This window comes from Protopterus annectens, chromosome 2.part0 (genome assembly GCF_019279795.1).
Source record: "Protopterus annectens isolate FY-2018-M chromosome 2.part0, PAN1.0, whole genome shotgun sequence".
Lineage (NCBI taxonomy): Eukaryota > Metazoa > Chordata > Ceratodontiformes > Protopteridae > Protopterus > Protopterus annectens.
This window is the reverse complement of record NC_056728.1, coordinates 1,696,871,030-1,696,898,945: the sequence shown is the minus strand read 5'-3', so window position 1 is coordinate 1,696,898,945 and position 27,916 is coordinate 1,696,871,030. Positions and strand designations below refer to the sequence as shown.

Sequence of the window (27,916 nt, the reverse complement as noted above, 5' to 3'; positions counted from 1 at the left end):
CATGTTTTCTGTAATTATGGACTGGACTTCAGTAGAATGCTTGTTCAATGCCTGTTCAGCTTCTAATCTTTTTCATGACCCAGCAAATTCTCCTTTAATGTTTGTTTCCGTTCTTTCATTTCCAGACAAATAATGTTTAGGGAAACGGATTGCTCTTCAAAGTTTCTGTTCCCTGATATGGTCTGCTTCTCATATGATTTTTCTGCTACCTCAGTTTGTGCTTTTTTTTTCCTTTTTATCCCCTTACTGTGTTTTTCTCCTGCCTTGACTTGGCTGGGACCAGGCTTTATCTTACAATTAGTGGCATATGGTAAAGAAGCTAAGTGGATACTGTGCTTAAAGAGAAAGCACCACACCACACCACACTGGAAGTCTCCCTCTTTGCCTTAATTTGAAGGTTTGGGGGAAAAAAAAAACACAGGTAGCTGTATGGTCCAGTTGAATCCTCTCACTACTTTTGACATGAAGGAAGAATTAGTTGAAAGGTTCCCCCAGTCTTTATAGAAAACTGAGAAAGGTTCCTTTTACATCAGGATTTGCAATTCAGATACTCTGCTAGCTAAGGTGATGGTCACCTGCAGAACACTTTTCCAGATTATATATAGTAGTATCAGGGCCACAGTTGCTGTTGTTGGCTTCTGCCCCCTTTGACTGGTACCAGATGGAAAACCTCTTCCATTTGGATATGTGACATTTCCTTGTGACTGGTTTCCTAGCCTCATTAATAACGTTGATCACATATTCTGAATAATGTTTCCCTAAAGTACAGTTGTGTACATACCATAAATGTAGATGTTCGAGTGTATTCACTGTTGCAGTCATTACAATTGGGTTATCCTGCTGGCAGGCTACCCTCAGTCAGCCTGAATTCCAAAGTCTAGGTCCGGTGTCGGTTGCTGTCGCCTCCTCCCTGACATCAGTGCATCTACAAGCAAATACACCACATAGGTTGTATAGAATAGAGAAGTACAGATAAGTTCCAGCAAAGATAAAGGGGATGGTGGGTGGGTAACCTGGACTGCAACAGTGAATACACTCGAACATCTACATTTATGGTAGATACGCAACTGTACAATGTTCATCATGTTTCACTGTTGCAGTCATTATAATTGGGTTGAATCCCAAAGCTAAGGTTGGGAGGCTGGAGCTAAATAGGATTAGGAGTGGCTATGAGGCCCTGCAGAACTGCAGTGGCAAAGCCTGCCCTGGATTTAGAGTAGAGTGGTAAGTGATATTGCTTTGTAAACGTGTGCACTGAACTCCAGGTTGCAGCCTCTAAAATGTCTTTGGTTGGTACTCCTCTGAGGAAGGCTGCTGAAGTGGCTGCTGCTCTGGTTGAATGTGGCCTAATGGCCTTAGGCACTGATTTGCCATGTTGTGAAGAGCAGAAATGAATGCAGTGGCCTATCCACTTTGAAATAGTCTGCTTTGAGACAGCCTTTCCTTGCGATCCTGCAGCAAATGCCACTAGTAATTGCTCAGTCTTTCTGAAAGCTTTGGTTCTGTCCAAGTAGAAGCACAGCTGTCCGTGTATGTCCAAAGAATGCAGAAGTATCTCACCCTTATTCTGTGGGTTTGGATAAAAGGTAGGTAAGTGAATAGTTTGGTTAAGGGCCACACACTGGACTCTACCTTAGGCATAAATGTCGGGTTTTTCCTCAGAGAAACCCTATCTGGATGGAAAATGATAAAAGGTTCCACAGCCATGAGTGCCTGTAGCTCTGAGACTCGTCTTGCAGAGGTTATTGTTAGGAGTAGAGTTGTTTTCCAAGATAAAAATTTTATATCAGCTGTAGCAGCTGGTTCAAAAGGAGGCAGGGTGAGTTTTTCCAAGACATAATTGAGGTCCCATGCAAGTATTGGTGATCTCCTTGGAAGCCTTAAGTTTTTGGCTCCTCTGAGGTACTGCCTTAGTAAAGGATGAGAAAAATAGGTGGCTCTGTATTGTAATGAGTTGAAATGGCAGAGGCATGAATCTTAATTGATGAAAAGGATAGGCCTTTGTCCAGCATCTCAGTTAAGTATTGCAAAATCTGAGGAATATTTAGTACAATAGTGTAAAATCCTTGTGCCTGGTTCCAAGCACAGAATCTCTTCCATTTTTCAGCATAAGATTTTCTGGTGCTAGGCCTCCTGGCCTCCAAAATAACATCCATCACCGCTTTAGACAGAGGGGTGTTTTGAATGACTACATTATCTGCCATGCTGCCAGATTTAAGGTCTTGAGTTGGCTGTGCAGGATCTGATTGTTTTGTTGGGACAGTAAGTGAGGAATTTGAGGTAATGTCCAGGCTGGGCATTGAGACAGGTTCCTTAGGATTGGATACCAGTGCTGGCGGGGCCAGACTGGGGCAATCGGTATCATTTTTGGCTTCTCTTGTCTGACCTTTAGGAGTACCTTGGGGAGGAGGGACAGTGGAGGAAAGGCATATACTGTTAAGTTTTTCCAGCTGAAAGATACAGCATCCACTTTCCATGCTTGCTTGTGATAAGTCCTTGTGCAGAATCTCTGTAGTTGGCTGTTGTGAAGGGAGGGAAATAGATCTATGCCCGGGCATCCCCATTTCCTTGTTATCATGCTGAAGATTTGTGGATCCAATTTCCACTCATGGGGATCCATGAGGTTTCTGCTTAGTTCATCTACCAGAGTATTTACCTTTCCTGGCAGGAATTGTGCCTGCAGATGTACTTGGTAAGTCAACGCTGTGTCCCACAAACTCATGGCTAGTCTGCAAAGGGGATAGGAATGAGTGCCTCCCTGCTTGTTTATGTACCACATGACTGTGGTATTGTCCATCTTTATCAGTAGTTGTCCCGGATGAAGTTGGTCCTTGAAGGCTGTTAGGGCATTCTGAACAGCTAGCATCTCTTTTTGATTGATATGTAGGTGCATTTGGCTTGCGGACCATGTGCCCTGAATACATCTTCCTACCATGTGGGCCCCCCAGGCATAATCTGATGCATCTGTTGTTAATGTCTGCCTGGCTGTGGGTAAAGTGAATGGCTGTCCCTTGTTGTGGTGACAGGCCTTTGCCCACCATCAAAACTCCTGTTGCAGGCAGGGAATGAGAGTAATTATTGTTTCCAGGCTGTGGCAATGTTGAGTCCAAACACTTTTTAGATACCATTGAAGTTTCCTCATATGCAGTCTCGCATATGGAATTAGCAGAATGCAGGATGCCATGAAGCCCAAAGCCTGCAGAATTTTTCTTGCAGATAACTGGGCCTTTGTTGCCAACAGTTTGAAATAAGTAGTCAGTTGCCTTTGTTTGTCTGGCGTGAGATAAGCCATCTGGGCAGTTGTATTTAAGCTTGCACCCAGGAATATTATCTCTTGAGAAGGTACTAGTTTTGATTTCTTTTCGTTTACTGTGTACCATAGGCATGCTAGTAATCTTTTTACAAACTTCAGATGCTGTAGTAGACTGTCGTTGTTCTCTGCTTGAATGAGGCAGTCATCCAAGTAAGGATATATTTGTATTTCTATTTGTTTGCAGAATGCAATTACTGGAGCCAGGCATTTTGTGAAGACCCTGGGCGCAGTAGATTAACCAAAGGACAGTGCAGAGAATTGGTAGTGCATTGAGCCAGCTATGAATCTGGGGTATCTTCTGTATGACTGTCTGATTGGGACATGCAGGTATGCCTCTTGTCACAAGCCAAGTCTTCTTGCCCAGCATGGGCAGAAGCTGCTGCAGAGTCAACATTTTGAATTTTGGAATATTCAGATATGTGTTTAGAATAGATATGTCCAGTATTGGTCTCCAGGCTTTGTCCTTTCTGGGCACCAAGAACAGCCTTGAGTAAAATCCTTGTCCCTGCTCTTGCTCTGGTACTTGCTGAATGGCCCTCATGTCCATGAGGGATGAAACTTGCTTTTGTGCCTCTGCCCATTGATTTTTTGGCAGGTCTGGCAAACCGTGTGCCTTTGGCAGGGTATGAAAGTGAAACTTGTAGCCTTGTGACACTACGTTCAAGACCCATTTGTCCTGGGTTATTATGTGCCAATTTTGATGAAAAAGTGCTAGTTTTCCCCCTAAAGGTGCTGCCAGAAGATAAGTGCTTGGTGCAGGCAGTGGGAAGTCATTGGGACTGTTTTCTGTATGGCTGTGATTTGTCTTCTCCGCTTTTGGAGGTAGAAGCACCCCATTGTTTAGACCTGTATGTGCCTTGGGGCTGGGATCTGCCTCTAGGGTGTCTGTATCTGCCCCTTTGTGGCCTGTCTGACACTGGAAAGGACCAATTCTTTGCAGGCCAGATCCTGCTAAATCTGAGAGGTTGTACCTGTAAGAAATCCTTGACTGTTTACAAAGATTTTGCTTTGTCCTCCATTTTCTTCAACACCTCCTCTGCTTTAACACCAAACAAGGTATCAAGCTGTAATGGAGCATCTAATAATTTTGCTTTAACATGATCAGGCAGATTCTGTTCCTTTAACCAAGCATGCCTCCTGATGACAGTACCCGTAACAGCGGCCCTGCAGGAGGCCTCCAGAGAATCAAAACCACATTGCAAAGTATGTTTTCCAACTTGTTTAGCTGCATGCAATAAATCCTGCATTTCTTTGTTTTCTGCACATTCAGAATTTATCAACATTTTCTGTTTAAGCAGTGACATAATATATTGCTGATATTTAAGCATATGAAATTGACAATTTAAAGCCCTTATAGCCAAAGTAGCAGAAGTGTAAATCTTTTTACCCCATCTGTCCAGTGCCCTAAAATCCCTGTCAGAGGGGGTAGGGTTTTTTGCAGTGGAAGCCTTGACCCCTTTGGGACCTGAGAGATGGTTTCTTGGTCAGCAGCAGGGTTTTTAAAAATAAATGTATGTGAATCAGGAACCATGTAGTATCTGTCTGGCTTAACAGGAGCTGGAGGCAAGGAGTCAGGAGTCAGACTGGACTCTGAAAAAACATCATCCACAATGTGTAACACAGGTGGAATAGCAGGGGGCCTGTGCTGAGGTAGTAAAAGGAAGTCTCTGAGCCTTTTCTTAGATTCAGAATAATCTTAGCTCTCCCAGTAGAAATGCTCCCTCATGGTATGCAGAGTTTCCCCAAAAGAATAATCCTCAGGAGAGGATGAAGGGATAGATTTGTCAGCATCAAAATCCTCAGGGAGGAAGAGAGTATTCCTGATCAGAAGAGGAATCAGATGAAATGGAAACCTGATCTGAAGATTCATATTCTGTCTCTTGCCTAGGCCTTTTATCAGGAGGGGGATGGGAACCCCTGATCAAAGTAATTAGGTCTTCGGCCATTTTGAGCATATTTTTTAGGCATGGAGGCCTGTCCATGGGGCTGTTGTACTTGTTTCTTTGTCTTTAAAGGTGCTTTAGTCTTTGCCTTTGAAGCTGAAGTCGTTTTTACATATAATTGTGTTGGCCTGAAAACACCCTCAGAAGCCGATGCCTGCTCAGCTGCTCCGGACCCATCTGAGGGAATAGTTTCCGAGGTTCCAATACCTTGAGTTTCCAGCGGCCTAGTCGACTCGACATGGGAGTCGGTAGTGGCCTGTGGCTCTAAAGTAGCAGGCGTCTGGGGCTGCAAAAGCACCTTACTGAGAACCGGCAAACCGGCGACTGGCTTAGAAGCCTTGTTGTCGGTTTTGGACCTCGGATGCTTGTCCTTTTCTTTTTCTTTGCGTTTCTTGTGAATTGCGGTAGTTAGATGGCTATCCGATGACATTGTGTAATTAAATCTTCTGCCAAAATAGTGAAATGCAAAATCGTACAGACGCTTAATAGTGCGTTGGTTAAATCTAGCACAGAACCGACAATTAGCAACATCGTGGTCAGGGCCTAGGCAAGGAATACAGTAGGAATGAATGTCCTTATGAGGTATTTGCTTCCCACAAGAAATACAATTATTAACTTTTTCTGACATCGGTCTGGAGCAAGAAAAAGGTTTCCCCAATGGAGTACTTAGCTTTTAATGAAGACTTCGGATCTGAAATTTGAACATGAAAATCTCAGGAGTCGGCCGACCGGCACTTGCGAACTGCTTTTGCTTCGGGCACCGCGACAAGAAAGACTGAAGTAAATGGCATCGGCTGCATATTTTATACCCTTGGTGCACTGACGTCAGGGAGGAGGTGACAGCAACTAACGCCAGACCTAGACTTTGGAATTCAGGCCGACTGCTGGTAGCCTGCCAGCAGGATAACCCAATTGTAATGACTGCAACAGTGAAACACGATGAACATCAGCTTCAGGATGAAATCATCCAAGAAGTGAGCTGGTGTGTTATCAGGAGGAAGTTTACTAGGAACCTGTCATGCTGGGTGACAAAGTTCATCAAAGTAGGCAGAACATGAATACCCCCCCACAACATTTCTTTCATCAGGAAGACAAAGTGCTGCCTGTGCCAGAAGGGTGTTACCAGTATCATCTTGTCCCACTTTCTTTTCTTGCTTTCAGGATCACAATGGGGAACAAAAGGACCCAAGGAAAATCATACAGAAACTGAGATGCCCATTACTTGGAAAAGGCATCCATTATCTAAGGTTCGTTATAAGGAGCTCTTGACTAGAACTGTTTCAGCTGCATGGGCTTGCAAACAGGTGTAAATGAGGTACACCTGCAGGAAGATATACCTGTGTAGCATCTATTTGTGTGGGACTACCTTTGATCTACTCAACTAAACCGCCAAAGCACTGCCCTGAAAGGGAATACAGACTACCTTCAAAGTTATTTTGTGCTGCTGTGCCAGGTCTCACGCAGTAAAGTCTAACTTGCAAAGGATAGGGTATCTTGCTGCTCCCCTCTCCCATTTGCTGACTTACATCACTGTGGTGTTGTCTATTTCTACCTACAAGATATCCTCTTTCCAAACCTATCTGAAAGCTTTCAGGCCTTTATTCAAGGCTGACATCTCTTTTATATGGATATGCTTTTTCCTTTGGGAAGCATTGCATACTCTCTGTACTTCCAAGATTCTGAGTGAAGGCTTCCCATACCATGTCTGCAGTATCTGTTGTAAGGGACTGATTTTGTCATTCCTGTGTGAAAGGGACCCCTAACTTTAAAATGCTTTAACTAGCCCACCATAACAGTTCTTTGACTAAAGAGGAGAGTTTTTTTCCAATGACTGTATGTGTTTGGTTCACACACAGTTCAGATACACTGCAGCTTTTGCATGTGTAGCCTGGCATGAGGTATCATTAGTATGGTGGATATCAAGAAGCAACGCCCTGAAGTACTCTCTTGCTGTGGTTTGTTTCTGCCCTGCAAGGTGTCAGAAGTAATCTTGAAGGGCCTGCATTCTTTCTGGGGGCAGGAATGTTCTCTGTTTGCTGGTGTCTATCAGGGAGCCTAAAACTATCACTCTTTGGGAAGGTAATAGGATTCATTTTCGTAGGCTTAGAGTGAAACCTGGTATATGGAAGTAATGTCCAGTTCCCAGATTACCTCTGCCTATTACAGTGCCTATTACAGTACCTGAATGAGGCAGTCATTCATGTATGGGAAGATACAGATGCCCTTTGTTTTTCAAAAGGGCCATCACTGAAGACAGGCATTTTATAAAGCTCTCGGGTGCAGTGGCCAAACAAAGGGCAAGGAAATAAACCTATAGTGACTGCCTCCTGCACAGAATTGGAGAAAGAGCTTGTGGTTCTGAAGGATGGACAGAAGGAGGTAGGCATTTTTTTAAGTCTAAAATGACCATCACAGCTTTTGGGAATAGGAGGGGGATCAGGGTCTGAAGTGTTAGCATCCAGAATTTGGGTACCTTATTTACTTGTTTACTGGAGTACAGGAGTGATCAAGTCTGATCCACTGCAGGGTCAGCTGGGGAGTAGAATACAACTTAAAAGCAAACGACAAATAAGTACAGAATTGGTACAAAGAGTATCAGTATAGACAACAATGTAAATTACAATATATGTACAAACACACACCGCGTCAGTATACGTAGCATTACAGTACAAAATATAAGATGATCCAAAACTAGTTTAAACTTGAATCAAACCCATACATGCAAAACTACTTTAAGTCGAACATGAAACTACTCCAAAGTTGAAACAGTACAATGCATGCATATATTTACAGACTTAAGCAGTTTGCTGAGATCAGTGTGGGACTCAGATGAACAATATTATGAGGAAAACAGTCTAGCGGGAAGTTAGATAATATAACCTGAGCTGTGGCATTTGCATTTGCTTTGTCTCTAAAGGTAGAATTTAAGTAGTACTCTGAATTTAGAATAGCAAGTTCTTTTAGGTGTGCATGTGGAGATTGCCACAGTCTGGGGGCTGATATGGAAAAACTGACCTTGAGGAAGTTGTTTAACTTGAACAACTGTACCCAAGGGTAAAAAGGTCACAGAGAAACCATTTTGTAAAAACTACAGGAAAGTCCCAGCCAAGCTAGAGTCTACACTGTGTAATACCTTAAACCTCCTGTAGTGGAGGCCCATGGGATATATGCAAATGACCCTTTAATAACATACCAGTGTTTTAGCTACATGGGTTCTGAATGCCCATTACTTTTTACTTGTTTTAGGTCTTTACTAGGACATTCAAGTCCTGTACCAGTAAAGACTTAAACAAGTTAAAAATAGTCATATGGAGGTTGGCTTACTCTACGATAAATGGGGAGGATCCTGAGCTCTTGAAACCAGGCTGGACATAAGGGACATTGGATGATGAAGTACCAGCAATAAGAACTACTGCAGCTGTGATCTATATGAAGAACATCTGGTTTGTATAACTGGCTAGCAAACAAAAACAATATGCTAAGTGAAAGCTCAGCAATATGGCAAAAACATGTGACCCTTCAGTCTACATAAAAAAATAAAAATAAAAAGTCATTCAGTACATCTGACCATTTCATTTGCCAAAAGATTAACAGCAACAGGAAAAAAGCTACAATAAAATGATACCTTCTTCACTAATGTTTATACTTTTTATCCGCCTTCCCAAGTCATCAATACGGTGCTCTCTATAAAAAGAAATAGGAAAAGTTTACATACTAAACAACTAGACAATCTACTGCAAACATAATATATAGTGAATGTTTTAATGTGTTTTTCAGTAACAGCAGTGCAATATAAAAATGCATACCACCAAATCATTCAACTTTAATGCAGAAGATTAAAGGCTACCCTGCAAAGATATAAAAACAATTCCTAGCACAATTAGTAGTGAAGGAAACAAAAAAAGGTGACAGTGAAATGGTGAAGAAGATGGCAGTGCTTGGGTGCCATTTCACTCTTAGTTACTTCAGGCCTACAAAAAAAGTCACTAAGTTTAACCGATATCACGATGTAACAAGTCAGAGCTTTTGGAGATTAAACTGTAATCTAATATGTTATTGATGATTCTAGAAAACAAGACTCGCGTGGTAAGAGTGGCTGAGCAGTGAGAACATCTGAATGAAAGGAGTGGATCCTTATGTCTAGTTATCAGAAGAACTTCAAAGTGTTGCTGAGCTATCAGCATCAGCCCTCTTCATACCATTTTGTACATGGTGTTGGGGTGTCACATCAACAGTGACCATCACCTACAGTCAATTTTCACCCCACCAGCTGGCTAATACTATTAGACAAGGTGGCTAATACTATTAGAAATCCACATTTCATCATGATGTTACAGAACACTCTTACTACAACTACTGGGGATAGTGGTAAAGAAGAACCCTTGAAACCAGAACAAATATACAGACTACTTATGCCATAGTCCAGAAAGATGAATTCCATGACCAAAGTTATCACAGGGGCTTACAAAGTGCAGTTAGGTAAGGTATTTACCACTAACAGTAGATCTTTGAGGAGAGAGTAATGTAACAACAAATCAAAAGGTCTAGGATTATCCATTAATTTCATGATATCCAGCCAGATCTTTCCGGTAGTGGGTCTCTTTGTTAATAGGACCAATGCAGGTCTCCTGCCTATTTGTGCACATACTTCTAAATTAAACTGCTTATGTCATTACCGCCCTAACAGACTCGCAAGGGTTTACTGTACTTAATATTTCAAAAAAAAAAAAAACAATAGAGTGCAACAGCACCTTTGACAAGGTTTTTTCATAAATTCATAAGTGTATTTAAGGCTAGTGACCACTGGGACCTTTATACACCTAGCCATGCAACCCAAACGTATTCCACAAGTTATTGTGCCTTAGGGTTTATTTTAAGGGGTGTATGTTAATTAGGGCATGATTTAATAGCAGTCTATGTCCATCACAGACATAGGTGTCACACAAGGGGTGACTTTCCAATATCCCATCCACTGGTCCAGGTTGCACCTGAATAGGGTTAGGGAAAAGATCTGCTTCACATGGATGGGAAGCCTATTCAGAGAATGGAGATTCTAAGAGATACACACCTGTCCCTCCAAAACATCTTATTTAAGTTGCAAACAAAGTTTAAATCCTTAGATGTAGTAGTTCTGGTGCTATTTTGCACACATGCAAAAGGTCCATCAGAGCAGGATCCAAGGATGCCTAGTATGCTTGGCATAAATCACTTCTCAATAGTCTGTAGAAAAAAAAAAAAAATACAGAAATAGGGCTTTGAGGCAGTCTGCATAGAACATTGTGCTTGCATTTATGTCCCGATTCTTTTTGTGAGGAACCTCTGCGGATGTTCCAGTTGTTAGGCGTTAAACTCAATGATGGGTCTGATAAGGGCTGAGTACAGTGCAGGACTTTCTTGGGCATAGACACCATGCCCTTACTTATAAGTTGAGTGACACAGACTGATTTTCTTACTACTTCAGACACATGTTGGTTGAAAGCCAAGTTACTATTTACATGAGTCCTCAAATTGCTGGCTACTGTGTCTGCTTTTAGGGGTGTTTTATCAATGAGGTAGTTTCCCCTCCCAAAATGTACTATTATGCATTTATTAGCATTGAGTTTTAAGCCTTGCCTTTGGCACCAGTCATTTGTTTATGTTAGACCTTCATGTAAGAGAGTTTTTTTAAACAAGAAACACATTTATTTAATTATCACTTATGACATAGGTAATCATAAATTTTTAAAAATGAAAACAAACCATATTGACATTTTCAGTTCCAAACACACATCACATATAATCTTCTATACAGTCATCGTCATTTGAACATTACATAGCTCATCCATTTCCTGCCTTCCATTAAACATCATTCCTCCTCCAAAACATTATTTTGCATGTATTGTTTCCACACTTCCAATTTTTTCTATGTAATTTGCTCCTATCCTTTTCTAAAGATCTTATCTCCACTTCTTTTATCTCTGTCACTATAGTCACTATTTCTAGTACAGTTATTTTAGACTAAGATTTCTATTTCTTAGCTCTTGCTTTTTTGGCAGCCACCAGAAATAAAATCAGCAAGGCTTTACTATGTCTAGGCAATTCTTTTTCTGCATCACAGCTCAAAAAATAATTTCCTTAGTTACTCCAATTTGCTCACCAAATATTTTTGACAGAGTAGTCTGCAGGCAATTTTTAAAGTCTGCCAACTTGATACACAAACAATATGTTCCCAATTACCTTTTTCTTCGCCATCACACCTCCAACATTTGAAATCTACCCGTGTAAAAATTCTTTGAGTCTGCTTGGGCTATAAAATATCTATGAAAACATTTCCAAGCAAAAAGCCTAAATCATCTAGACTGTTAGATATTCGGGAGTCATACATATATCCTCTCGTTTCTTTGTAAATTACTCATCCAATTTATCTTCCTAATCCTTTCTAACCTCCTCCGATTGCTTCCTTTAGTTGTAATGCAATATTTTTTAAGCTCCACTAATAATCCTTTTCTTAGCAGCAGCTTTTGTCCTAGATTTCTCTACCAGTGCTGGTCTTTCACTTAGGATTCATTTATCCCTCTCTCTTTGATAATATTCTGGTATCAACCCTTGATAGAGAAGGCAGCCTCTAGCCTGTAGTCCAAATTATTCTTGGCAACTTCCCCTTGTATCACTTTTTCTCTCTAATTATTTGCTCTCAATCCCTTGGTTCCTTTACCAGTCTTCTCCAGTAATTTCCAGACCCATTTTTCCTATTCTGTGTACCCCTAAATGCAGTCCTCCCTATTGAAATAATCTGCTTTATCAATTCCTGTGTTAGCTTTAATATTAGAATACTTTCTGCTACTTTATGAATATAATATTCTGTATAGTTATTGTTCTCCCTAAAGATCTGCATTCAAAATTCCAGTCTCTCCTTATTTCTTGAGCTTTCCCCATGTTTCATCATCATCCCCTTTCCACTTTAAATTACAGATTTCAGCTTGTGTTATGTATAGGAACCATAACTGTGTAGCTCTGAAATACCCCCTTCAAATTAGGTTATACCAAACTACCTTGTTCTATTGGTAGGATCAACTTATCTCACTTGACAGTTGCCCTCTTTCCTTCACAGATAAAATCCTTCAACTCTTTACTAATTGCTCCCCATCACTTCTCCACTGGTTGATAAAAATATGCCTGACCTGTGTATAAAACTAAAGAGACTAAAAACATGTTCAGTGCTTATAACTTGTGAAACATAGCACATAGCTTCCAGTTTCTCAGTTCTTGTATTATCTTCTGTTTAGTGTATTCCCACATATCCTTAGCTGCCATAACAGAATCACTTTTAACCCATACTCCTAAGTACTTAATTTTATCATGTCCACATAAACATGTGTATTGCTGAACCAATTTGTGTGTGGGTATACAGCTTTCAGCTATTGCCTTTGTTTTATTTTCATTAATTTTGTAAAGTAAAAAGACTTGAAAGTCTCTCAGAATATTCCACAACACTGAAATATCATTTTTCTGGTCTTATCACATACAAAATAGTATCTGCACATAAAGACAATTTTCTTGATTGCTATACCAATTATGCCCTTGAATTTCTGAGTCTGTTGCTTTCTTTGCCAATGGTTCTTAATATAACTCAAATAACAAAGGGGAAAGAGGGCACCTCTGTCTGGTTCCTCTTTTCAAACAGAAGTTTTCAGAGAAGACCCCCCCCCCCCAGCACATTTTAATTTTCATCTCTAATTCCTCATCTATCCTCCAAATTAACCTTATTACTGTGTCAGGGAAAGTAAATGCTTCCATTGGCCTGCTCATAAAATCCTAGCTTACTCTGTCAAATGCTTTCTCTGCAACAAGACCCACCAACAACGGTGATATTTTCTTAACACTCTGATTCCCTCTGGATCAACATTGCTTTATTAATGCTAACAAGTGTTTGCCTCCCCTCCACAAAACCACATTGATCCATATTTATCAATTCTAGCATCACCTTTGCCATTATTTAGCAATTATAGACAAACACTTTATAATCATGTTTTAGAATTGAAATGGGCCTATATGAAGCTGGCTATGATGAGTCTTTACCTATATTTACATCTTACAGCCACCACAGCTTTCTTCCAGGATGTTGGTGCTTCTCTTCCTTTTAAAATACTGTTAAAACCCCAGATCTTTTTCACTTTCTTCTCTCCTAGTTTCCAAACTTCCACAGAAATGTCATCTATTCCTGGAGACTTTCCTGCAGATTGGTTATACATCACCATTTTTATCTCGTCTCCTCCTATCCTAACAGTTAATAACTTAGCCTCATCTACTTCTAACTTTGGCACATTTAACTCTTCCATAAACACATTCCATGTGCACTTTTTCTTGATTTCCACATTTCTCTGCTTTATAAAGATGTTCACAGCATTACAGAAATATTTCTAATACCGCTACAGGATCTCTGGTTATATTCCTTGTTATAGGCTGCCTAAGCTTGTCAACAACCTTTTCCACTTTCTGTTGCCTGAGCCATTGAGCTAAAAGCTTTAGTGCTCTGGAGTTATTGTCAAAAGAACAGTTACTTAACAGCAATCTGTATAAACTCATGCATATTATCCAGGTAGCCCCTTATTTTCTCTTTAGCACTCTGCATTTGCGCCTTTTCTTGTTCTGTGAGATGCCCCCTATTCTGCAGTACCTTCACATTTGTCAGTCCCGCTAAATAATACTTTTTACTTCTTAACTGCATCTGTTTTTCTTTTATTTCCACCCTATTTTAAACTCCACTTTCATTTAATCCCACTCCCTACCTATATTTTCTGAAGAATTTCCTGTCTTCCCAAGTAACTCCTGAATTATTTCCACTATCCTCTCCTTAAATTCCTCTCTGTTTAACAGATAGGAGGGGAAGCACCAGTTCCTCATTTTTATTTCATAACCCTGCATTTTTATATCAGTCATTATTGCCACGTGGTTTGAAAAAGCTATTGGATGTGTATCAAAACTTTAAGCACATGCTCTTGTGTAATAGAATTTCTGTCTAGCCTAGCCCAGTTTTTGTACCTTGGGGAATAGTAAGTAAATTCTCTCCAAGCTCCAACTACTGAATGCACATATTCCATACAAAATATTTTCATAAATGTCTTCAAAAATCTACCCTCTTTTGTTATATTTTCCCTTCTAGGCCCTACAGATACATACTCACCATTGCAAGTCAAATTCCAGTCCCCAGCTACAAGTAATATTCCCTGCTGAAAGCTGATTATTTCTCCCAGAATTTTCTTAAGTTCTACTGTAGCAGTTTTAGGTGGAATATAAATACATATCAGCATAATCTTCCTCCCTTCTCAGTAGCTCCTTACTACTACAAATCTACCATTATCTTTTTTCTTTTTCTCACTATTGGAGCTCCTCTAACAATTAATATAAGTACTCTCCTTTTCATTTGTTACAGATATTCTGCTGAATAACCACCTGAAATCCTTTCTTTATCATATTCACATGCTCATTTCTTTCCAAGTGTGTCTCCTGTACCATAACTATTTGTACTCTACATTTCTTAATGCAGATCACCACTCTTTCTTTTTATTATATACATGTGAGACCATTCACATTCAAAGATAACGTGAAATGTGTTGCCATTATTCCCACCTGTTAGGTATAACAGCTTTTCTTAAATGTCTAGTGTCAGCTTTTGTGTTACAGGCATACACAAATGCTTGGCACACTGATCTTTTATACAGTTGTTTTTTGTCATAGCCATTTGAACGTATGTCATATCTTACAATACTTTTTGTTTTAATGAAATCCCTTAAAAAACACCCACTGTGCCAGAACACACAAAATAATGTACACCTTCAAATAATGAAGTTTAACCCTCCTAATAGGAACAATTGTTCCAGATTGACAGTTACACTGACAGGCTTTAAATGATCTACAATTAAGGTTATCCATGCTAAAAGCACATGGTACAGTCTGTGTCTGTGTTCTACTTACACTACGTGCTGCCTGTTTTTGTCTTATCTTTATTCTTCTCCCAGATGTAGAAAACAACTAGAGTTCTTTCAGAAAACTATCTTTTAACCATTGAAAGAAAAAAGTATTCATTCTGTTATTGCCCTCTTATCAGCTTGACTCCTTTAAAACATGAGAACCAGACACACCGTTGCCTTCAACTAAAGGAAACTTTTCATTACATTCAGTGTTCTTTTATCTATTTGTTTCCACTTAAAACTTGTTGTTAGATTAAGCCAGGGGCAATAACCCAATCATTCACCTATGGAAAAGTATACATTTTATTTATGTTATGATCTGTATGCTCCTGCAAACTGTCCCTTTACTCAACAACCCAAGATTTTTGCCTATTATCTTAAAAATACTTTTGTCCAGGCTTTCTTCTCTTTTTACATTACACCGTTTACATTTCTTAAAACTATACAAGAATAAATAAAGAAAAAGGAAAAAAGGACACCCGTTTACTTTAGTATCCCTATAACACACAAAGATAACTGAAAAGTCTTTACTATATAATATGCAGTACGTCAAATCTTTTAAAAATACTGTTAAGAATAAAAATGTTTTACTTACAGACACCTCTTTCCTTCTTCTTCCCCTCACCTTAATGTTCCCTTAATGTTCTTCCAAACATTAATCTTGAGAAGTAGGGCATATGCTTTGGAGTCCCCTACAAGTTTAATAAAGTCAAAAAAGTCCAGTATTTCCAGGTTTTCGTGTTCATAGACTCATAGATGTTTACAAGGCTAACAACCACAAAGGCTTTTTTAAGCCTAGCCATGTATCCCAAATCTCTGACAAGTTCTGGTACCTTTGATAAGTGTAGCCAGGGGCATGGGAGATGAAACATTTACAAACAGAGGCCTGAAAGATGAACCATTTACATGCTGCCAGTGTCCATTACAGACTCGGGTGGCAAGCCAGGGATGAATACCCTGTTCCCCATCCAACTGTCCAAGTTACACTTGAATTGGGTTAGGGAGGATCTCTGCTTCAGAGCTGGGTTAGTCTCTGGGATACACAACTGTCTCTCCAGCAGGTCCTATTTATATCACAGGTAAGGTTTAAGTCTTCAGAACAGGTAATTCTAGTGCTGTTTGTTTTGCTGATATGCAGGAGGTCCATCAAAGTGGGGTCTGACAATGCCATGCATGCCAGCCACAGATCTCCCCTCAAAAGCCTGTAGGGGAGAGAGAATAAAGGGACAGGGCCTTGTGGCGGTCTGCATAGGACATTTTACTTATGCCCTGTATTCTTTTAGTGAGGAACCTTTGTGGACATTCCATTTGTTGGATAGCCTGGTTAGCTACATACCAAAGGGGGCACTGTACTCAATGACAGATCTGATGAATGCTGAATGCAGTGGAACAGCAACTTCCTTGGACCTAGATGCCATACCTTTGGTTTTAAGTTGTGCAACATAGAATGATTTCCTCACTACTGTAGACACATGATGGTCAAAGGCTACATTACTGTTTGTGTGTGTCCCCAAGTCTCTTGATTACTGGGTTAACTCTAAGGGGTGTGTTGTCAATATGATAGTTACCAGAGGTGGAGGACTTCCCAAAGGATATTATTATGCATTTCTTGGCATTTAGTTTTAGTCCATGGCTCTGAGATGTTCAGCCATATTTCACAAAAGTGACTGATGCTTTGTAATCCCACATTTATTGGTTAATTTCGGAGTTGCTGGTTTTCTTCCTGTCTCCATCTCAAGTTTCTGGTTCAGTTACAAAATACTCCTGGTTCTTCTAGTCTACTCCTGTGATTTTGTGTGTCACTAAAGCATTTTCCTTTGGAACACTAGGAAAGATTCGACTGTTCACTGACGGTCTCTCTATGAGTTTCATTATTAGAAGAATAAGAAGCAGTGTCTCTTCTATTTGATAGCTCACTTATTTCCTCCTTAGCATGTTCCACATCAAAAAATGACTTTGCCCCATATTTCATCTAGTGTCCCTCCCAATACCTTTGCCAATATCTTGATGTCTACATTAATCGAACAGATAGACTGATAATTTCCCAGTTCCTCCATGTTTCCTTCCCCCTTCAGTATCATGGCTATCCTGGCTGTCCTCATACGTTTAGATATTTTGCCTATGTCCCATATTTGCCTGTATTCCTCCTCTAGGATCTATAATTTCCTCCCCCAACCATTTGTAGAATTCTAGGCGGAATCCATCGGGCCTTCCAGCTTTCCTCTCTTTCATCTTACATATTGCTTTCCTTTTCTCATCCCTTGTCACATCTGTATTCAGCTTGTCTCGTTGCTTGTTATCCAGTATATATCCCTCTACATTCTTTGCCCAGTTCCATTCTGAGACTTCTGTCGCTTCCTGTTATTTGTAAAATCTTACTGTAGTATTCTTTGAAATTTTCCCTGCTTAGCTTATCCTCACCTTAATATTCTCCATCTCCTTCCCTTACCCTCTGTACCCCTTTCTCTCTCTCTTAGACTGCTTCTTCTTTATTTCTTGACTAACCATTTTCTGTGCATCTCACTCACTATCCACCAGTCATCCTTCCAGTACTATTTCTTGCTCAGTAATAATTTACTCTAATTCCATTCTTATTGTTTTTTTCTCTGTTCTGTACTGCTTCCCTTCTACTTTCATTTCTTCCAACTTACTTATGTACCATCTCTCTCCAGCTCTCCATTCACCCTTCTTTCCTTCCTTATGCACTCATCAGTCCTCCCCTGACAGTGACTGTGATCCCATCTCACCAGTGCTCTTCCAGTCTGGCCCTGTCTAAAATTGTCCTGTACTGGCATCTTTACTCATTCTTTCTCCTCTGTTTCATTCCATTTATAGCTATCCCACCTCCACCTTCTTACTATTTTCTGTCAACACACACCTGCCTTAAGTCTCACTGCTGCATGATCTGGAATGTGTCTCTCCTGTATTTGGATTGCTTTCATTATTTCCATTAGGTTTTTCTTTTCTAAGAACCTGCTTGTACCAAAATGGTTCAATGTGAAGGTGTATGCCTTCTTGGTAGGAAACCTTTTCCTCCATGTGTCCCCCCTCCCCTCATTTCTTGGGATAGTTCTTGTCTCATCTTTTTGTTATATTCTCTCCTTCTGTACAACCATTCCTTTTTTCTGTTTCTACTGTACACCCCAATTATTTTTATTCATTCTCTTCTTGCCTGTATCCAGTTTGCAAACAAGTTCTTGTAGGATACTTTGTCATGCCTGTTTGGTGCATTTATGTTTCCTATTGTCCAGTCAGCACCTTCTACCCCTCCCTGCCAGATAATCCAACCACCTATTCCACTTTTTATCATATTCCTTTTGGTTATCTGAAGTCATCTATAAAGTACAGTTGCAACTCCCCTCTTTCCTCCCAGTCTTATTGTCCATTTCAATCTGGGTAATCATAACACAGTATATTCTCCCCATTTCCGATTTTCAGTTTTGTCTCTTAATAGAACAATGTCCTCTAACTTTTCCTTTATTTTCCTTCTCCTGACAGGATTTGAAGAACCCCTAATTTTACACACAATTATCTATATTTTCCTTGTTTTTTTGCCCCCCCCCCCCAGCTTTCCCAATTGCTACCATCTGGCATAACTCTTCCTTTGGGCCTACCCTCCAAGCAGAACATTGCATTTTTTGGCAGCTGGTTATACTCAGACTCCTCTTAACTATCCCCAGCCTCTAAGAACCTGCCTTTCAGCTTTTCTACATTTATGAGTATACCTTGAATATGGGCCTTTTAAGACTGTTTTGTTTCCTTTCAGCTGTCCTTCACATTAATACATTGCATACCAACCTAGTACTGATGTCACATCTATTTATATCACAGCATTCTCATTAATTTGTCATCTCCTACCCACTGTTGCTCACATATCTAGTGTAATGGTCCAATTTTTTTTCTTTGCAGTCTTATAGCTTTTTAGTGTACTATTTATCCACTACCATTCTTTTATTTCACATTTGTGTCTGGGTTGTTCTTTAAATTACTTCTACTCCATTTCCCCCAATGCATTCCTTTTCATGCCCTCAGTTGTTGCATCAGAAATTTTTACTCACTTTCTCTTAGACTTAGATACTAAACTTATGTTTACTGTGGTTTATTGTACATCATTAAGTAGTTAAGAAATCTATATTTCTGACCTTGGAAGCTTGTGCCTATGCCCCCCTCAAGTACATTAGCCACTGTTGTTCTGAGTACTGATTCACCCCCCCCCCCCCACACACACACACACACACCATTGTTTTTAAAGTTGTATGTAAATTTTTCTTGGGTTGTTTTTTACAAGGTGAATATCTGTTTCATTTAATGCATCCTTCCTGCCCAGAGTTATTTGCTTTTCAATGTTCATCCCTTCAACAGATTTATCGTTTCTCTCTTTCTGTCATCACTTTCATTCCCTCTGTATTCCTGCGTTCCAGCTATTCAACTCTTCTATCCAGCTTGTTTATCCCGGAGTTGTCCATCAGGTAACTTCCGAGTCACATGAAACATCCGACACACTGCCCTCTAGTCTCCTTAGACTCTCTCTTGTCTTTCTCGGATTTTGTGCCTAAATCCCCCTTGAGACAGGCTTAAAGGTCTTCTGTCCATTTGACTCAGTTCTTTCACTTGTTTCCCATCTGCTATGTTGTTTTTTTTTTCTCGTCTCCTTGTAGCTGGCCTTTGTAATTGTTTATTTCCTGCCCATCTTTTTTACTGGCATTTGGCCCCTTTGCACATCCTGATCTTCTTCTCTGAAGGCATACCTCTCAATTGCACAGATTTTCACAGAATGTCCAGATTTTTGCCTATTATTTTTGGTCTGTTCCTCAATAAAATTTGTGGTTTTCTAGTAAATTTTTAAAGGACTGAAGTAACTAAATAATGACAGATATTTCAATTTTAGAGTTTACATTTTTCAGAAAACACATATTAATGTAAAACCTGTTATCCCAGCAACTTTCTACGTTTATAAGAACAGTATTTAAAATGTGTCCCTATTTTTGGGTCTTTATTCCCCCATTATTTTGGCTTTGTCCAGATTTCTTGTGGTATGAGGTTGACAGGTATGCCTGAATGAGTTTCAGCATCTGACATTGCACGTCATCCCAGTCTCTGTGTCAACTCTCCAAGATTTAAGATTGCTTTCCTGGTCTATGTCGTGCAGATTTTTACTTGCCTGTGTTGTTCAGCAGTCTGTGACACCTTTGAACATTTCCATATTATGTAACCTAAACAATTCGCCTTTTTGTACTGCCAGAAAAGTATTCCAACCATGTAGCTGCTTCATTCATTATTACTTCATTTAATACCTCCAGCATAGCTATCCTTCTCCTACAGACTACTACTGAGTAATCCTCAACCAGCTTTATGAACATCCCTGCAAATGGAAAAGACTTTTAGTCTAGTTAAGTACCTTATTTCATTCTTTCAGTAAAAGATTGAAAACATGCCTGGGTCTGCTTTCTGCTGCTGCTTGCCACTATTTCATTCCCTGTATCCTCTATATGCGTGTCTCAAAAACAGAAGTAATACAGGAAGCTTGAGTCAGTCTGGTATCCCACCTGTGACCCTGAGGGTGACAGGACTAACAAGAAGCAGAGTACAAAGGATTAATCTAGATATAATCAGTTTTGCTAGCAGATCTAGGAGTCTCTCTGATGCCCTTCCTCTGGGAGAAATAAAGACACCCTGCTGAAGTTTCAAGCAGTTTATTCAGTTAATTGGTTAGAGCTACCTATTTGGAAATTACTATTAGGAAAGTGGTGTGGTAGTTAGAAGAGTAAGAAAGAGAAAGAGAGAGAGTATAAAGTCAAAGCTAATGGAACCAAGTCAAAGCTAATGGAACTAGAGGAAGAGTGGATAGGAAGGAAGTCTCAGTGTGGCCAAGGATAAAATTAAGTCCATGAGATAATGTGCTTAAATCTTAAGAATGTTAACATGGTGCAGCACAGGGACATAGTCATAAATCTCTTTGGAGGTGCCTGAAATGAAGTTTGAAAGGCTTTGTTCATTAATTTGTTTTACAGTAAGGGTTAGTGAGTTCTATAGCTTTTATATGTGGATGGAATACAAACAGTCACCTGCATGTTTGTTTGCTTTTGCTGTTTGGTGGAGCAGTTTAACATCAGACAGAAGGGATCTTGCTGGGGAATAGAGCTGGATGATGATGTGGAATATGGGGTATTGTTCCGATTTATATACCAGTTTGTGGCAAGTAACCAGTTGTTAGAGAGCTACAGTTTGCAATAGATGAGTCGTTTGATTGCAAGACAATGGTGTGTCCTATACTGTTTGCTTGCAGTAAATTTAGCAACACTATTATGACACGGGTTTACGAGGCTCATCTGGGTAGCATTCAGGTTAATCAATACTGCAGAGGTGTAGAGGAGCATAGGGTGTAGGAAAGCTGAGGTTGTTTGTTTTCTAACAGCATTAGTTCAACAAGGGTGAAGTATGGGTCTTTGGGGAGCTCCAACTAGCACAGGGTGAAAAGAGGAATAATTCTTTAGTCATTTCACTGCTTGTTCCCTTTGGGAGAGATAATTTATAAATGAACTAAAACATAAGGCTCCAAGACCCAAGGATGATGTAACAGAACAGAGTGCAAAACAGTATCAGGTGCTTTGAGAAGGGACAGTACGACAATTGGTCTAGAGTTGGGCACCTACTGTTATGGTACATTTTACTTACATAGCTGTACTATGTTCAGCATAATGATCACTGTTGCAATAGTCAAAACTAAACAGGTAGATTACCTTTGCTAACTGGAGCAAGGAAGAACAGGCAGGTGGAATCAATCAAGAATCCAAAGGCCCTGAAGAATGGTTCTTGCAAAATTAACTCCGGATCCAGAAAACTACCTCAGATTTATAATGCTTGGCAAAAGCATGCACCGAGGACCAAGTAGCTACCTCTAGAAAACGTCTACAGCCCACCTCTTTCTAAAAATCCACTGAAAAAGCCAAAGATCTAAAAGACTGTGCTTTGGACCTGCTTGGAAGTGGTTTGTCATGGTGAGCTTGAGACCACCACATTGAGATGGTTTGTTTACAAACAGGTTGTCCTTTTTTGTTACCTTTGTAGGAAATAAATAGCTGTTCAGCTTTCCTGAAGGGTAGTCTCCTTTTCAAATAGTATCTGAGCTGTCTGTGGACATTCAGAGTATTCAAAATCCTCTCTCCCTTATTCTCAGGTCCTGGATAAAACACAAGGAGATTAAGAGACTGACAAATTAAACAATGATGCAGTTCTTAAAGAAACAATGTCCTTGGGAAAGATAAGAAATTGCTGGCTCACCATTAGGGCATGGAACTCAGATAACCCTTCAAGCAGACATCACAGCAATAAGGAGGACAGTCTTCCATTTCATGAACTGTAAATCCACATCATGAGCTGGTTCAAATGGTGTAATAGTAAGCTTTTCAAATGCAACACTGAGATCCCAAGAAGGAGTAAGTTGTTTTCTAAGAGAATGAATGTATAAAGATCCTTTCAAAACTGCTTAAAATAACAACATGAAGAAAGGGAGGGATCTAAGGGCAACCTGAGATGGCTGACAAATGAATCTTGTTGGAAGAGTATGCTAAAGGAGAGGACAGTAACTAACACAATCAATCTGACACCAGAGGCAACTTACTCTTAGAAGCATGCTGGTTCTTAGAATGTCACTAACAACAAAATGCCATCCATTTACTCATATATGACTTTCTAGTAGCAGGTCTTCTTCCCAGCTTTAGTGCTTGTTGCATGTCCTCAGAAAACAGGTACCTAATAGGAGTCAATATCATCCAGCCAGCCAACTGCAGAGTTTCCAGATTGGAGTGTATCAAACAATCCTTGTGTTGTGTGAACAGAGCCACTCTACATGGGAACCTGTGGAAACTGCCCTTGGCCAGATTGAAAAGAAAGAAGAACCCCTGTTGTCTTAGCCAAAAGGGAGTTACCAGTATAATCTTTGATAAGTCCTTCTGGATCTTTACAAGAACTCTGGGTACAAGTGGAAAGATAGAAAAGCATACAAGTGCATTCCCATCCAATGAAGGAAAACACGTACGCCTATAGGCCAGCTTGCAGGCGTTACTGGAACAGAACTTGTTCAACTGTCAGTTTTGCAAAGAGGTGAACAGATTTACTTGAGGTACGCCCAGAGATGGATAAATTCTTGGATGGACCCTGGGTGAAGTTCATGAGGGTCTCAGTTTACCATGTTCAGCTTGTCCACAACTATGTTTTGCTCCGATAAGCTGTATGTCATTTGAAGATCCAAAATGAGCTGGATAGCTGTCTCCCAAATTATCACAGCAAATCTGCAAAGGGGTATGTAGGACTTGTTTCGCATCCCTCTTTGTTCAAAAGCCAGATTACTATAGTGTTATCTGCGATCACTTGAAGAGGTTCTGGTATCCACAGATAATTTAAAACCTTCACAGCATCAATTACTACCATCACCACTTTGAAGTTTATGTGCTTTAGTCTGCCCTGCTTGTTCCTCAAATCTTGTACTTTCCTCTGTGACTCTGCTCCCCATGGAAAGTCTGAGGAATTCATTATGGCCAACGGACAGGGGTTGGCAAGGAGAAGGGGATGCCTCAACTGAGACACAATTGGGTCCTCTAGCAAAGTAACTCCCTTTTCAGAAAAGGTAGCATTGGAACTTGAAAACTCATGGGGGCTGATGGTGTGACCACAATGATCTAGGGAACTACTGAATTTTCCTCAAGTGAAGTCTGGTTATAAGGATCATGATGATCATAGAAGCTACAAGGTCCTAATAAACAGGTATACACTTTGGTGGAAACTAGAGTCAGTATGGGAAAAATTTGTAAGATTTCTCTGCACAAATCTATTTTGTCCTGAAGAGGAAAGACTATTCCTAAGGAAGTGCCTTAAGAGGCTTCCCAAAACACTAGCCTGTGAGAAGGAATAGGGGAGGATTTTGGCAAATTAAGTTGAAACCCAAGAAAAAGAAGGTTCCTGACAAAATTCAAGGAATCCTGGCAGTTGGTTTGGTCATCCAAACATGGAAAGATATGAATGCCTTGAAATCTGCAGTATGCAAATACCAGGGCCAGACACTTTGCAGATACTCTTGGAAAGGTAACTATACCTTTGGAATATTATATAATGCAGAGAATAAGACACATAACTGATAGTGAGATCCAAGTGCAGAAAATCTTAAGAAATGCCCAAACTGCTGGGGGATTAGGATATAGTGACATGCATCCTTCAGGTCCATGGTTAACATGTAAATGAGAGAAGGGCCAAGGTTTGAAGAAATAACAACTTGAAAGTTGATACCGCTACAGACAGACTGAAAAAAGGAAGATCTAGTACTGGTCGCTAGATCTTTTCTTTCTTTCGAACAAGAAAGATTTGAGAGTAAAATCCCTTGCCTCTCTGGCCTGCAGGCACACACTTGATGGACCCCCTGGACAACATGTCATCTAAATTCGCGGGGGGGGGCAGACTGGTGTGCTGGATAAGGGGAAATTCCCTGGTAAGGAGGAAGGGACTCCCATTACCATCTGTACCCTAGTTGAATTACTCTCTGGGCTCAATTTTCTGAGATTATTATAGTTGCACCAAAAGATATACCAACAAAACAATTTTAAACAGAACTGAAGCCCCTAAATCTAGTGCAAATTATTAACATATGGTACAACACTATCCTGACCAAGACAAGAGGCCCTTTTTGGTGAGAGATAAAAAAATAAAGAATGAGTGGCGCAGAGCTACAGTTATCCCAATCCACAAGGGGGGATCCACCTTGGATCCCGGAAACTACCGTCCCATCAGTCTGACAAGCCTTATCTGCAAGGCCATGGAGCGTATTATCATGGAACTTATAAACAAAGACATTGGCAACCTTCAAACACTGGACCCCACCCAGTTTGGGTTTGTGAAGGGCCGATCTTGTCTCCTGAACCTGATTAACTTCTTTGAATCAGTCTCCAGAGCCATTGTCAAGGGTAAGGTGGTCCACACAGCCTATCTAGACCTTGCCAAGGCCTTTGACACCATCCCCCACTCTGGAATCATAGATAAACTTACTAAGTTGGGCATTAATCCCTATGTCACCCAATGGGTTGCTAAATGGCTTACTGATAGAACCCACACTATAAAAGTAGCTGACTCCAAATCCAGCTCCAGACAAGTGACAAGTGGAGTACCTCAGGGTTCAGTCCTGGGGCCGCTCTTGTTTGGCATCTACTTCTCTGAAGTACAGGTCAACACTAAGGGACTCTGGCAAACAAAGTTTGCAGATGACTGCAAACTGGGAGCCATTATTGAAACCCCAAATGATGTGGATACTCTACAAAAGGGCCTTACAGAAACAGATGCTTGGTGCCAGAGCCATGGGCTCAAGCTCAATGCCAAGAAATGTATTGTTATCCCCTTTGGGAAAAACATGTATCCATGAATTACCATATAGGTGGCAGTACACTAAACACAGAAAGTGTGATAAGAGACTTAGGGACACAGGTGGACAGTGGTCTCACCTTTGATAACCACATCGCCACAACAGTCAGGAAATCCTTCTATGTGGCACACCTCATCACGAAGGGCTTTTCATCCAGAAAAAGGAGGTCATTGTCCCACTGTACTCATCCCTCATTAGACCCATTATAGAATACAACGCCCCATTTGGTATGTACCTCTCAAGACATCTGCAACAACTGGAAAGGCCTCAGAAATACCTCACTAAAAGAATCACAGGCCTAAAGCAGATGCCCTACACTGACCGCCTTAAAAACTCCAGCTATACTCTGTCGCATATCGTCTACTCAGAGGCGATCTCTGCTTAACATACAAGGCCATGTCAAACCCAGAGCTGTTGGACATGCTACACTTAAAGAAATCCCAATCCCTCAGAGCTACATGCTCCAGGGATCTAAACCTTGTCATCACAATAAACAAAACATGCTGGAGGGATAGGTTCCTGACCCAGAGACTCCCCAGACTCTGGAATAGATTGCCCATACATATCAAGCAGAGTGCCTCTTTGGACCTCTTGAAAAGGAACCTTGACGACTGGATGGGAGAAAGGAAATTCACCCCAGGGATCACGTCAGTCGCCCTGCTAGACAGGGGTCCAGGAAAGTAAATAATGTGGGAAGAAATAGCCAGGGAATTGTTATGGCTAGGCTTGTATAGGCCCTAGGGCTGATAGCCTAGTACCAACCTATGAACCTATGAAATCACAGTTTCCTTCCCAAGCTTACGTTTTCACAAAAAATAATAAGTTAAAGGTATTATTCCCCAGAAAGGTTATCTGCCCGGCATGAAAGAACTCTAGTCAACATTCAGTTCAAGAAAGTGCTTGTACAAATGTACTTCAGTGGCAAGAAAGCTCTACAGCTTTTGCACCCTAACCACTCTCTATTTGGCCCTCCCCAAGCCTCCTTGCAGGTAGGGCATGTGGAAGGTGCCCTAAAGCTTTGAGAAGGTGGCCAGTGGTCATATCTTAGACAATATAAAACCTCATTTAGCTTTGGCTGCTGCAACAGTGATCATTATGTTGAACATAGTCTGTTCTCACAGCTCATATATTGTGCTACATCCATGTCTACCAGTAACAGTAATATCCAAAAACTTCTGTTAACCTACAAAAACAGTAAGAATAAAAACCCTGCCATGCATGCATGGAATTGAGGCATTTGTCCAGAAAGGGAAAAAAGTGCATGACTTGCTACTTTTCTCAAAACCTAATCTGCAAGAAAATTGTACCCTCCACTTCTCCACAGTACAATACTCTCCAGTTAAGGCTGGAGAGAATCTACCAGATCACATATGAAGTCTCTGCATTTGCCACTGCTCACTGCAAAAAGTAAAGCAGACCTACTTCACACTGAATAATCCAGGACAATGATTTCAGTTTGGGTTTAGAAACAAATTTTAGCCTGGTCTGGATGTTTTTCTGTAGAAGAAAAGGCTTTCATCTTGCAACCCTACACCACAGGCCAGACATATGGAGAATACGGGAGATTGTTGTCACATGTAGTACACAACCAGTACTTGCCAGAAATTCCTGCAGCTCCTACAGTGCTGCTATAGGTCTCTTGGCAGCCTCCCTGACCAGTTTTCATCTTGTTTTTTCGTCAATTTTGGTGGGACGTCCACTTCTTTGCAATGCCACTGTTGTTCCATATTTTCTCCACTTTTTGATGACTGTCTTCATTGTGTTCCATGGTATATCCAATGCTGTGGAAATGTTTTGTACCCTTCTCCTGACTGATACCTTTCAACAATGAGATCCCTTTGTAAGCTCTCTGCGAACCATGGCTTTTGCTGTAGCAGGCAACTGAGTAAATGTCAGGAAAATCCTACTAGGACAGCTGAACTTTATTTGGGGTTAATCCGAGTCTCTTTAAGTGATGGTAGGTGTGTACCCAAGAAGACTGAATGCTGTAATTAAATAAAAACGTGCTTCAACAAAGTATCAGTTTAAGGGTGTGCACTTATGCAACCAGCTTATTGTACGTTTTTTATTTTTTATATTTTTTCCCCTAACAGATTTGTTTTTCAATTGAATTGTACAGGTTATAGGTCACATTAAAGGTGGGAAAAGTGTTGAAATGATTTATTGTGGTCTCATTTTTTATATCACAAAAACCTGGCATTTTTACCAGGGGTACGTACACTTTTTATATCCACTGTACATATTTGTGTATGCATTTTAGTTGCTATACACTGATCAGTTTTTTCCTAGTTTTTTTTTTCAAAAT

General features: G+C 40.4%; 1 protein-coding gene across 1 annotated transcript in view; it reads right to left on the bottom strand.

Annotated features, from left to right (window-relative positions):
• Nucleotides 1–27,916, bottom strand: part of MFSD8 (major facilitator superfamily domain containing 8) — a 626,971-nt gene that overhangs the window by 347,412 nt on the left and 251,643 nt on the right. Inside the window, exon 7 of the mRNA XM_044061750.1 lies at nt 8,882–8,940. Within this exon, the coding sequence (XP_043917685.1) occupies nt 8,882–8,940 (59 nt within the window). The remainder of the gene's footprint in view (nt 1–8,881; nt 8,941–27,916) is intronic.